At 33.7% G+C, this 12,856-nt stretch overlaps 7 protein-coding genes across 7 annotated transcripts; 2 read left to right on the top strand and 5 right to left on the bottom strand.

Annotated features, from left to right (window-relative positions):
• Nucleotides 1-634: 634 nt before the first annotated feature.
• On the bottom strand, nt 635-1,165 carry RO3G_07967 (uncharacterized protein; the record flags this gene model as incomplete). The annotated part of the gene is made up of 1 exon (XM_067662557.1): nt 635-1,165. The coding sequence occupies one exon, from the start codon at nt 1,163-1,165 to the stop codon at nt 635-637; it is 531 nt and encodes a 176-aa protein (XP_067518658.1).
• Nucleotides 1,166-2,366: 1,201 nt separating this feature from the next.
• RO3G_07966 (uncharacterized protein) lies at nt 2,367-2,780 on the bottom strand (the record flags this gene model as incomplete). Its single annotated transcript, XM_067662556.1, has 1 exon — nt 2,367-2,780. One exon carries the CDS (start codon nt 2,778-2,780, stop codon nt 2,367-2,369), a length of 414 nt encoding a protein of 137 aa, XP_067518657.1.
• Nucleotides 2,781-3,267: 487 nt separating this feature from the next.
• Nucleotides 3,268-3,648, bottom strand: RO3G_07965 (uncharacterized protein; the record flags this gene model as incomplete). The annotated part of the gene is made up of 1 exon (XM_067662555.1): nt 3,268-3,648. One exon carries the CDS (start codon nt 3,646-3,648, stop codon nt 3,268-3,270), a length of 381 nt encoding a protein of 126 aa, XP_067518656.1.
• Nucleotides 3,649-5,142: 1,494 nt separating this feature from the next.
• Nucleotides 5,143-7,601, top strand: RO3G_07964 (uncharacterized protein; the record flags this gene model as incomplete). The annotated part of the gene is made up of 9 exons (XM_067662554.1): nt 5,143-5,677; nt 5,729-5,805; nt 5,863-6,116; nt 6,174-6,550; nt 6,601-6,803; nt 6,853-6,933; nt 6,989-7,158; nt 7,209-7,305; nt 7,461-7,601. 9 exons carry the CDS (start codon nt 5,143-5,145, stop codon nt 7,599-7,601), a joined length of 1,935 nt encoding a protein of 644 aa, XP_067518655.1.
• Nucleotides 7,602-8,156: 555 nt separating this feature from the next.
• On the bottom strand, nt 8,157-8,839 carry RO3G_07963 (uncharacterized protein; the record flags this gene model as incomplete). Its single annotated transcript, XM_067662553.1, has 4 exons — nt 8,157-8,169; nt 8,291-8,532; nt 8,708-8,755; nt 8,813-8,839. 4 exons carry the CDS (start codon nt 8,837-8,839, stop codon nt 8,157-8,159), a joined length of 330 nt encoding a protein of 109 aa, XP_067518654.1.
• A 257-nt stretch (nt 8,840-9,096) lies between these two features.
• RO3G_07962 (uncharacterized protein) lies at nt 9,097-9,785 on the top strand (the record flags this gene model as incomplete). Its single annotated transcript, XM_067662552.1, has 5 exons — nt 9,097-9,151; nt 9,200-9,481; nt 9,537-9,621; nt 9,677-9,692; nt 9,750-9,785. 5 exons carry the CDS (start codon nt 9,097-9,099, stop codon nt 9,783-9,785), a joined length of 474 nt encoding a protein of 157 aa, XP_067518653.1.
• A 1,377-nt stretch (nt 9,786-11,162) lies between these two features.
• On the bottom strand, nt 11,163-11,581 carry RO3G_07961 (uncharacterized protein; the record flags this gene model as incomplete). The annotated part of the gene is made up of 2 exons (XM_067662551.1): nt 11,163-11,339; nt 11,405-11,581. The coding sequence occupies 2 exons, from the start codon at nt 11,579-11,581 to the stop codon at nt 11,163-11,165; spliced, it is 354 nt and encodes a 117-aa protein (XP_067518652.1).
• Between the last annotated feature and the right edge of the window lie 1,275 nt (nt 11,582-12,856).

Below are 12,856 nucleotides of genomic sequence, written 5' to 3'. Positions count from 1 at the left end.
CAAAGTTGTGTTTCAATTGTTCAACTGACACATTTGAAGTTGATATCACTTTCTGAGAAAGACTATTTTCAATCAGTTGTACCTCCTTTCCCTTTCTAGTGAGCTTCTTTCCTGTTTGGCGCTTGACCCTTTGTTTGAATGCACCACAGCCAAAATCTATCTCGCTAGCTGATATGATGGTTGCCTTTGGGGTCTTCAAATATTTCTGAAGTTCAATGTCTTGTACCACTGGAGCTGCTTTATTGTCATCATCCAAGACAGAATAGTGATTGTGTAGCTTGAGGTGAAATGAAAATCTATTCAAAGAAAAAGGGACATCTGCGGTCATATTCACAAGTCCGTTATCTGTGCCGCAAAATGTAAAATCTTCAAAATCACGAAGCACACATGCTTCACTGTGGACTAGACCACGCGAATCTTTTTTCAATTCCTTTTTCGTTGTAGGTAGTGTGCTTGCAGTGTCAACGGTATGGATTCTTGAATTATGTCTGATAGCCATTCGCTGGTAGTACAACACTTGCTTCTTTTCCATCAATTGGTCTTCGATGTCGTTGATTTTAAGATAAGTTTTATCTCTCAAATGTCTCTCTTCTTCGATCCTCTGGTCCAAAGTTTGTTTACCCACTTTGTTGTGCTATTCTTTTCGCAATGCCTTTATTTTCTTGATGGAGTCCTGCTCTTTTTGATACTTCAATGTTTTTTCTCTTTCCTGATCAAGTGACTTGACTTCTTTTTCAAGCTTGGCTGTCTCGGCTTTCAAATTCTCCAATGGCTTTTGTCCTTTCCGAAGAATGTTGGGATCTCTCAAAATCCTTTTCAAGTAGGACATCTTCTGAGGTTTAACTGGAGGCGCAGTTGTCTTCTTTACTCCAAGGATTCGTACCACTTTCAATTTGGGAAGGACTGACATTCGTTGACCAAATTTCAAACCATTGGATTCACATGTATGTCGGACCTTCTCCATATCGAACAAAGAGCTGAAGACAGCATCTTTATTCCGACGTGCAATTTCGACTGAAGACTGAGGCTCCTCGTTGTCGCCGTAGATTGTAAGCTCCGTTAACATATCTTCAACTTGTCCTTGATTATCATCAATTTTACTTTTCATAATTTGAAAGAGTGACAGAGCATCAATGTTCAAGGCGTTGACATGAGCAGATGACATTGCAGGACATAAGTTTCGGGTGAACTTCGAGTACTCAGCATAATGAAGAACCTCATTCACAAATATACAGAATAGCAATTGGTAAGGCAATATATGGTATTTTGATCTAACGGGTACAAATTTGTTCAGAGTGTTGATGATGAGCAAACAGACAGAAACTTCTTTGCGCGTAGCATCAGGAAACTCATCGTTCACATCTTTTTTCAGTTACAAGATTCTTTGAGAATATCAAATGCTTTGCACCGCTTTTTAATTGACTAATTCTTCCTCTTGATAAGTCATCGCAGGGTGTGGTTTCTTTCTCGGTCGTTGTAGTGCTCTCAGCAGATTTTTCTCTATTTGACGTGCTGGCATCCTGCTTCTATAGAAATATTTGAACAAAATCAGTAAGAATCACTACTATTGTGTTCAAAAAAGTTTGACATACTTGAGCGAACTTTTCTTCTAAACTTCTGATTCTAGTTTTGGCCATTTTGACCGCTCTGATCCGTTTCAGAAGAAGGTCAGAATCAGCCTCAGCTTCTCTCACTTTTTCCTTATATCTTGCGAGCTTCTTCTTTTCAGCGCGGAGAATGTAACGACCATAGTTTTTTGAGGGTCGCTTCTCTTCTGGTTTTCGTGAGATATAGTTCAAAATATTTTGTCTTCGTTGTAACTCTCTCTTTGGTGCCATATGCAGATGTAGTAGGATAACCAACAGCTTTCCCAGTAATTTATTGATCATGATTTTATCCGCCTACATGTTTTTGAAATTTGTCACACATATTTGCAGAGCCAAAGATATCAGACTTGAGGGCACATTTTCGACAAGGAAAGTTTCCTTCTTTATATTCTCGGCGTCCATCAATTTGAACAAGGCAGTTTGTATTGGATGCGCATTTAATGTTTGATCTTGACTTCCACGGTTACTAAAATATTTAGTACTTATCAGAGAAAAATGCTGTTCTTGAAACAATTGGCTGAAATCAGTGTCGAAGGCAGGAGAGTCGCTGACATCCATTGCAAGTGGTGTGATTGTATATTTCGGTGAATCTGTATGAAATTCGCTTGGTACTATCGTAGTTATATCAAATCCATTAACCTTTCGTGTGTTTATGACGTCTCCATCCAGAAAGAATTGATTGGTTTTTAAACAGATCATCATCATTTGAATTAAAGAAGAAAAGTACAATATGTAGTCTGTTGAACCAATCATAGCACGCTATAATTTCTTCATGATCAAATCTTTTATTGATGGATCCAGGTCTTCTCTGATCAATTTGTTAATTGACGCTGAGATAGTACGATATGAATTTTCATCTACAGCAGGACAGTCTGCGTCAGATACTGAATCACGATCAGTATCGTTGGATTCGGGTTGTGCAGATTTGGCGAGGTTTGTTTCTTCATTTTTGAAAGTATCAAACTTTTTGACAACAAATTCTTGCCACGCTATTTCATTCTTTTTACCAACCCGATTATCCATGAATGATCGCATTTGTCGCAATATAAGATCTGCTTGGCTAGGCTCATTGTAAGTAAATTCAGCTAGTTTGGCAGCTCCAGTGATGATTCCACTGGGAAGTTTTTTAGCCGTTGATAATTTTTGCTTCAAGGCTGCAAGTTGTTCGTTCATCTTTTTATTTTTGCGCACGACAGTACGAATACTCTCCTTTAATTTGTTTTCCATCGACAAAAAGAAGAAAGTATCTAGCTCTGTATCAGAAAATTGAATGCGTTTGCGCTTGTTATCACTGGTCCCTTCTCCAGGACTCGGCGACCGAGGGCGTTTTGAGTTTGAGTGACGTTTTCTTCTTGGGGGTAGAGTGGAAGTTCCCACAAAACGAGAGGATTGTTTAACCTTCGTTCTGTTCATTGTATAACTTGTAACTACTAAATTAAACCCAGAGACATATATTGGAATGATCTGTTTTACCTTGACTGCAATGGGTATCTTCAGAATTGATGAATGTGTGATATCAACTACAAGGTTAATCAATATATAAAATAAAAAAGATAGAAAGAAAAATGATTGAGTATTCCGACGAATGATGTTAAATAAATTCGAAAGACTTGGAAAAAAAAATTGATATTTATGAAAAATGCACAACAAAATTTAGTCTTTATAAAATATGAATAACAATAATAAAAAAAGCAGAGAAAGACGATGTATTTTGAAATTGTTTAGATGGAAGGGCTTGGGAAGATACACCAATACCACTTAAGTAAGAAAAGCAATCACGTTTGACTTTACTTAGAAGTTGGTCTAAATTTTCGACATATCCTTTAACTTCATTGAGTTTTCTTTTTACGATTGAATTATACATTGATAAATACTTTTCAGTATCTTCAACATATTCTTCACAACAAAGAGCAGCAGAACTAGAGTTATCATTATTGATAGAAGTGTTGATAGCATCATCAACGTGTTCTTCAATCCAACGCTTTACCTCGGCAGGCAAACGAGATTGTACAATATCTTTAACATCATTGGGGGCGGTCATGATTAACGTGTTTCCAGACGTAATCCACAGAGATGGAGTTATCAGTCAAGAATTATTTGTTCAATTTAGCTGTGTAGTTAACCTTCATAGAGGTGCAGATTCTTTTGGCAGACGAGGGAGAGTCATTTTCAGCAGGTTCTTTTCTAACACTTTTATTGTTTACCAGCATGGTTACAAACATAGAAAGTAGATTTAACAGGAAGAGGTTTAACCCAACAACCAGGTTGAGATGCAACATTATGATACTAATTGTCATTCTCTATCTTATTTTAAAGTGAGAGCTTAACGCATTCCTCTACATAGCCAGGAACAGTACGATAAGTGAAAGCATATTGAATGTTAAACATGATAATGAAATATACGATAGTGTTAAAGTAATGAATATAACTAACCTTTTTATTATGGAGGGGGGATGTAGGTAAAAATATGAAAAATAAAAAATAAAAATACCCTGTCAGTGATTTAGTTGTCATCACTAAAGGAAATCGTGGGCAAGATCAAGTCTGGTATGCGTATGCATACATTGAGTAAAATGGAAGACGCCATGAAGAGATCTGTTGCTAACATCAGTAATGTTGATGAGAGCTCTGCTTCTCTTCCTTCTAAAGATAACAATTTTTTTTTCATATGATATTATTAAAATAAAACTTCAAAAATTTCATCTCTCAAGTATTAAGTAGATTTATTCTTAAAGGCCTTGTGTGAGGACTTTAAATTGCTGCTTACACAAAGTATTTGTTTCAAAACTTGTACTTGTACCATATTTCTCATTTTTTCTTTACAAATGGCTCCAAATCCAACAGCAGATTGGACTGAACTTCATGTAAATAAAAATTTGCAAAGCTTTTATAATTTTGGAACTGACATTGTAAAATGTATATAGGATCGTTTTTACAAGTAAGCAAAAATTAAAAAAAAATATGGAAAAGCGCTATATAACGTCTTTTGTTTATCATTAGAAAACAAGAAATATACTCTTTATCTTGGAATCAGTCTGACTTATCAAAGTTTATGATAGCTGGAGCACAGTATGGTGGACCTATTGGTAATGTTAAAGATAGATATGACACTAGAGAGAGATACTAATAGGCAGTATAGCCATGATAAGAGATGACCGAAAAGTATTATTATTACAAAAACAGCAACCTATCAAGCCAACAATATATATATATACTAGCGCTGGTAAACTTATTGAACAAATTCAGGTAGAAAGCGCAAAAACAACCTCTTTTTCTTCTTGGTAACTTTTTCTTTTTACAAAAAAGTGGGATAAAGGGAGAATTGTTGGTCTAGGTTGGACAGAACAAGAACAACTTGTTGTAGTTACTGAAGATGGATCTGTTAGATTATATACACTTCAAGGTCAATTTACTCAGTTTTCACTCGGAAGGGTAAATTTATATCATTTTTATTGTCCAACGTGCTAATATAGCAAAGGATGCGAAAGACGAGACTATCATTGATTGTCAAATATGGGGAGGCGGTTTAGTTGCAATGACGGGAAAATATCAGCTCATCTCGATCACCAATTTTCTCGAACCACAACCAAAGCCTTTAGCAGATATTCGTTTAGATGAACCACCTAATAGTTGGACTGTAGTTTCTCCTCAATTTACTCTCAGTAGACATGTCGAGGTATTGATTGCTACAGGACAGACTATCTTGGTTGTAGATAGTAATGAGGCGACAGATCAGCATTTGACTCAAGGCCCCTTTACTAAAATGGCCGTTTCACCGAATGGTAAATTCCTGGCTTTGTTTACAGCGGATGGCAAACTTTGGGTGGTCTCTACTGATTTTCAAAAGAATATATCAGAGTATTCAACTAAATCAAAGATACCCCCTCAACAATTAGTCTGGTGTGGTACGGATGCAGTTGTTCTCTATTGGGAAAGGATTATGTTGATTGTAGGGCCTTATGGTGATTGGATAAAGTACAGTTATGATGAACCTATACACCTTGTATCGGAAATTGATGGTGTGAGGGTTATGAGTAACGATAAGTGTGAACTGCTGCAAAAAGTACCAGGTAAATTAAAAACGCTTGATTCAAAAAGATAGACTTATCTCTTGTTCTTAGCTTCAACGGAAAAAATATTCAAGATTGGTTCAACAGATCCGCCTGCTATGTTATATGATGCACTTGACCATTATGAGGTAAACAAAATATGAGAGTGTTAGGACTGAATAAAACTAAACACATTTTATTAAAAGCGTAAAAGTCCAAAAGCTGACGAAAACATCCGTACTATCAAGACAGAATTAGTGGATGCAGTAGATAGTTGTATTGAAGCAGCCGGTTTTGAATTTCAACACTATTATCAGCGCACTTTATTGAAAGCTGCATCATTTGGTAAATGCTTTCTTGAAAACTATAATGCTAGTAGCTTTGTAGACATGGCTCAAACAATCCGTGTTTTAAATGCGGCGAGATACTATGATGTTGGTATACCTTTGACTTATATACAGTATGTATATTTACAAAAAATAAGCAGAAAAAAGGGTGATTGATGTAATTCTGATAGATACAAACGTCAAGGACCTGAGCTGCTAATAGATCGTCTAGTCAACCGTAATCATCATCTATTAGCAATTCGAATATCTGAATACCTTCAATTAAGAACAGATAGGATTCTTATTCATTGGGCATGTGAAAAGATCAAATCATCCACAGAAGACGAGGAAGCTATTTGCAGAATTATTGTGGATAAACTAGCAAAGAAGCCAGGGCTTTCTTATGCTGAGATTGCGAAAACAGCACACGATGCTGGGCAGACAAGGTTGGCAACAAAATTATTAGATTATGAACCTAGGGCAGCAGATCAGGTGCCGTTATTGCTTTCTATGCAAGAAGACGAAACAGCGTTAATAAAAGCAATAGAGAGTGGAGACACTGATCTAGGTAAGAGGAACTTTGTTGAACGGATCTGTAATGTATAATATATGCTATAGTCTATTTGGTTATATTTCACTTGAAACGGAAATTACCACTTGGTGAATTCTTTCGTGTTATTAATAATAAGCCTATGGCTTGTGATCTGCTTGAAGTTTACTGTAAAGAACAAGATACAGAACTACTCAAGGACTTTTATTATCAAGATGATCGGAGATTAGATAGCGCCAACTTTATGTTGCTTGAAGGGTTTAATGATAAGGTAGTTACTCAATCTCTAGCGTGCAAGCATTAAATATTAGTATCTATAGGATATTACAGAACGTATCAAAAAGCTTAAGATAGCAAATAAGGCATACAATGAACAACGAGAGCAAGCATTTGAGGCAAAAGTAAATTGATCTTGATACTTCAATGGATTTGTTCTTAATATGTATACTATAATAGGCTGTGGATGAAGCGATAAAATTGCTTCAATATCAAACAACTTTAGAAAAGGATACGCAACAATCTTTCACTGGTCTGTCAGTGAGCGAAACGATTTATAAATGTACTACACTTGGCCAGCATAACAAAGCAACCAAAGTTAAGACTGACTTTAAAGTGCCTGATAAAAGGTACATCTTTTAATGAATATGAAGAAACACCGTTTGACTTCTTTTTGTAGGTTTTGGTGGATTAAGCTTCGAGCCTTAGTAGAAGTTAGAGATTGGGAAAATTTGGAGAAACTTGCAAAGAGCAAAAGGTCACCTATTGGCTATGAAGTAAGTAAATAGTGTGCTGAAGATTGATACTTTTTGTTAACGCATCATAAAAAAAGCCATTTGTAGAAGAATGTATAAAAGCTAAACAATACCAAGAAGCATCAAAATATATCCTTAAGTGTGATCCACCAGTGAGACCTATGTTATTCATAAAGATTGGCGCGTTCAAGGAAGCAGGTGAACAAGCATTTTTGAACAAAGATGTAGAAGGTTTAAGACAAGTTCGAGCAAAGTGTACAAATCACCTTGTTACTCAGGAACTGGATTCACTTCTTGCTCAACTCAATGCAAAATAATAATAAAACTTGATACAGACACCCCTTTTACTATTATTTAGATCATACCTATTTAAGTTATTTGCTACTAAAGAAAAAAGCAAATCACAGAAACCTCAAGACGAAATTGCAATAATAAAAATATTCCGAAAGGAAAATTAAGGAGAAAACGCCAATGATTTATTTTTAACTGCTTTGGTTACTTTTATTAAAACTTCAAAACAAAAGAAAGCTTAGATTTATCTTAATGCTCCTACAATGAAGCGAATATCTCGAGCGAAATTTGAAAATATTAGCTACCTAGTTATAAACATCACAAATATTTGCTTGTATGTATTAATATTCTCAGGGTCAATCTTAAAAGCAAAGGATGGTACTTTGATGGATATCATACAAACTATTTACTGCACGTAAACTAATATTTTCCCTATTCTTTTTTTTTTTTCTTTTTTTTACTCATTTAACCAAAGGCTTATATGTTCATTTCTAGTATTACACGAATTTGTAGCACCTATACCATTTACACAAGCTTATTTTGGCTTTCTTTCCTTACACAGAGGAAAAGGTTTAATTATACTATTGTAAACGCCTTTAATAGATATAATTCAAATGGATATTAATCATTTAGAAGTTTAGGATGTCTTGTTATGAGCAGAATAGCTTTCAATATCATTGTTTCCATTCTTGCGTTTACTTTTGGTTTGGCTTACATCATACTTTCCTTGATACCTAGTCTACCTCCACCCAATGGCTTTCTTGTACACTGGCAAAACCATAAAGACTTTTGGGCTGAAGGGCTTGATCTAACAGTTCCATCACCAATACCACCTACCATAGAGTCATCCAACCATTTAGCTATACCTTTACCTTCCCATTTTATGCATCCATCTGCTTGGCATCCAGCATCATCCAAAATCACTGCTCCTACCACAACATCATCAACACCTGTGTCCTGGAGAAATAATTCAAATAATAATAGTAACTTCGGTATTTATTAAAATGTGATAAATAGACATTTAAAGCATAAAACGAGCTTTTTTTTTTCTTTTTTTTTTAAAAAAAAAAAAAACAAAAAAAAAAACCAGTTGCTATAGCTTAGATTGAAAAATAAACCTTCGCTATTTTACATGTTTTCCACATAAAATATATTTCACTTCATAGTTAAGTAATAGGCGCTTTACATGAATATAGTCCAATTCTTCGTATTTTATTTAATATCATATGTGACTCACTTTGGTTTCAGTGTATAAGAGTACCATTCTCTGTACTGTAATCTGTTTTCAGCTTATCCTTTAAAGAAAGAAGAAAAAAAAAATATAAATATTCCCAACCCCTTTTATTATAAAAAGTGTAAAACAAATATTTTAAACTCAAATGCAATATAGAATCCATCAGGTCTACAGTAACCGTATTTAAAGTTTATATTTTCACGTGATATTTCATCGCTGGTTACAGTTTTTGCCGATCTGAGTTCCCACCATTTTTCTCCTTTTATCTTTTCGAAAAAAAACTTGTAATGTCACTAACACAACAAGGACAATCTACATTTATGAATGCCTTATTGATACCTGGTATATTCAAAGCTATTGGCTATAGTAGTATGCTAATAATAATTATAGAGGATAATACCAATGAAGATAGTGGATATCAACAACAGCAAAGCAAAAAACGATCCCTTGATTCGGCAGAAGTTGCAGACAAAGAATCACCTACACCCAAAAAAGAACGAAAGCCACGCAAAGCACCACATGAGTTATTAACAGACGCAGAAAAGAAAGCGAATCATATTGCTTCAGAAAAGAAACGTAGACAAAATATTAGATTAGGATTCGATCAACTTATTGAAATTGTACCTTCTCTTACTCAAGGGAATAGGTCAGAAGCATTTATTTTACAAAAATGTATACATAAAGCATATATCTATTTTAAGTCAAATAATAACTTTTTTATCTAAAGCTGTAGATCATATTAGACATTTAGTTAGTGTCAAAAACGACTTAAAAAGTCAAATAAGAGATCTTCAAAATATGCTGGGAGAATCGTAAGTTGTTTATATTATAAAATGTTATAAGGATTTTACCTAACACTTTATTTAGTAATTTTGATGAAGATGTAAGTTAAAAGATATGAGATAAATATATATATATATAATACTGATTTCAATTATAGTCGTCTGAAGATGATTTAACTTATTCTTCATTTTAACTCTTCAATTTCACCAATAAAGGTGATATTTTTCAATAGTTATCTTCTCTATAATTTAAAACGAACATTTCTATTTTTTTTTAAATGTAAATCAGTTTAATAAATGCAGTGTCTGTAATTTAATGTTTCAGACACTGTATATCTTTTACGACTAAAGTCTAATTTTATTAGCAGTATACTTTTTGCTTATACGATTAAATATAAACTCTACTTACCATAAAAAAAATTAAATGAGATAACAATGACTTCAATACACCCTAACGGTCTACTTCAGGTCAAAAGGTACGCGAGGAAATAAAGTGAATAAATAAATAAAAACACCTCTTTGGGATCAAAGTCAAAAGAAAGAAAAACAGAATGAATGTGTAACGGGAGAGGGGTGTATCGTGGATATCTGCTTGTGCTCTGAGACAGTCAATCCAAGAGTCATTTTTCTAGAGAAAGTGGATGGGACAGAGGTAATTTTTGGTGATGTAGGGGGGTTGAGTTCAGAGGACCACATACAGCAGGATAAATGAAGAAAGATGGTGTATTTTTTTTTATTTATATCTATCTGTGTTAACGTAATTTTGATAATAGATGCGAAATTTAGGATTTTACCGGTAAAAAATAAATATATGTCATAAATTACATTGATTCCGTTAAAGTATCTTTGTAAGCAAAGACATTTGAGAAAACTTTTTACAGACTTGTCAATTTGATGAGAAAAGCATTTTAATGATAAATTGACTTCATAATCATTTGTTTTCTTGTTTTTGAATAATTAAATACATTATGCTATATAATATTATTGTATACAATAAAGAGAGAAAAGTAGAAAAAAAAGGTGTATTCATGTAGTCATTTTAAGGAAACCAATTTGCTAATAATTGTTATTTTTTATCATCTATTTATTACGCTTCATGTTTTCTCAGTGAAGTGCATGTCTACAAGTAATAAGGGTCAACTTCCTCAACCTAGTCCATTGCATTCTTACATTTCTCATCTACTATTTTCATACAAAAAAGGTTTATATCCATACTGTGGTAGCGAAATCGTCCAAAGAATAAAAAAGTTACCCGCAAATTAGTGTTTTTAAAACTGTAGTAGTTCTGCCATCTCAATATATTATTACATTGCCCTTTTTTATCCTTGATCCAAAAGGAATTTTTGTTTCTTATTACTTTTTTTTTTTTTTTGAAATTGATCTGGTCCGGGTGAATAAATGTAACAAGCATCAAGCGTTCAACTGGACTTAATAACAGTTCAAAAAATGCATTTTGATTTTTTTATTTCTACTGATTGGTTGTTGTGGGCACTGTATGCATGTATGTCTAAATAAAGCGTAAAAGATGTGTTACATCCTTTTTTTATTGATATGATTCAGATGAAAACAATTTAGTGAGCATCTTCACGCTTAGAGATGTATTCGACAGCTTGTTGAACACTTTGAATAGCATCAGCTTCTTTGTCTGGGATTTCAACTGAAAATTCTTCCTCAATTGCCATAACTACTTCAACAGTGTCTAAGCTGTCTAAACCGAGGTCCTTGATGAAGTTGGATTGAGGTGTGACCTAATATGTATTTTGTATTAGGCAACTCTGTTTATTTCATTATTTGCTGAGCAATCAATACTTACCTTGCTGGGATCAACCTTGTCAAAGCCTTTAAGAATATTGACAATACGAGATTCAACAGATTCAGAGGAGGAACCATACATGCGACACATGATAGCAGGCATAGCTATACGTGTCATAAGAGGACGTTGTGCAGATCTAGAGGCAGCAGACAAAATAACACGAGGATAGAAAACCATTTTTTAAATGTCTATTGTGAACGAGAAGGAAAGAAGTTTCAAGAAAAAAATCCCTTGCTTTGGGTGTCTTTGGCTAGCGGAGGATTAATTTAATGGAATGACGTATACTATGTTTTCATTAATGATTGGTAAATTGAGCTGACATAATTAGGAAATAAGTGAAGAAACGTAATAAAATTGCAAAGAAAATACCCAAATAGATATAATATAAGACAGAAGAAAGTTGGATACGTCTTTGGCCAAGTTATTTAGTGTATTTATATAAAAATAATAAAAAAATGAGCAAAAATTCAAAAGCTACTACTATCAGTAATCATCATATTTTTAACTGATATAAAGAACGATCAAGACTTTCTTCAATTAAATGGAAGGGAAACTTTTTTTTAGATAAATACAAGGACTCTAATACCAGATGCATGAAAGAAATAAGTTGTATCTTATTTAGATCATTTGAACACTCTGCAAGAAAAGCTCCAACTAAGATGTATTGTGCTTATTGAATAACTGTATGCTAAGCATATATTTTGTAACGTTATTCTTCTGTTGTTTACCAATTAAGACTACGTGAATTGTACTCAATTGTGCGCTGTCAGGATGTGGTAATTATCAGATTATACGATATGAAAAATTATTTTTTAATATTGTTATCAATAGGTATAGTAATAGGATATTAATGCAGTTATCAATATCTAATCAATACTCATACCATGTGCAAGATCTGATTGCAGATTTTTTAGTGAATTCCTTTCTTACAAAGAAAAACCTCTGCTTCTGGTGAGTTTGCCACTTTATAGACCTTTAATTTGGTCTTTGAATCATTTAATTACTATCGCACCATCTTATCGATGGTAATTTTAATGGGAGACTACGACTGAATTTCCAAACTTTCATTATGAAAGTATAACTTATCTGTAAAGTATTACTGAATATCCCTATATGCTTTGTGGAAGATAATTTACGGAAAAAAGTACATTTATCTCTTAAAATAATGTATTAGACTCACAAAAAAAAAAGTATCAAGTTTTATGATATGTGCTTTGTATTTGGTTAAAGTACAATTACAATAGCGAAAGAAAAGGCTGATGATAAACCATATGAGCTGTTTTCCTCTGTTTCAGCGTTCTTTAAAAGTTTCCAACTTGGGGGAAAGTAGTGTTGCTATTTCTTTTACTTTTATTTTTCAAATCTATTCACGTAGTAAAAACTATTGTTGTATACTTTTAGACCTCGTCTTCTAAAGCATTGTCTTGGTAGGTCCCCAATCTTTTTAATTGT

Source organism: Rhizopus delemar, genomic scaffold (assembly GCF_000149305.1).
Source record: "Rhizopus delemar RA 99-880 supercont3.5 genomic scaffold, whole genome shotgun sequence".
Taxonomy (NCBI): Eukaryota; Fungi; Mucoromycota; class Mucoromycetes; order Mucorales; family Rhizopodaceae; genus Rhizopus; species Rhizopus delemar.
The sequence above is the reverse complement of the archived record's forward strand: the minus strand, read 5'-3'. Positions and strand labels throughout refer to the sequence as shown.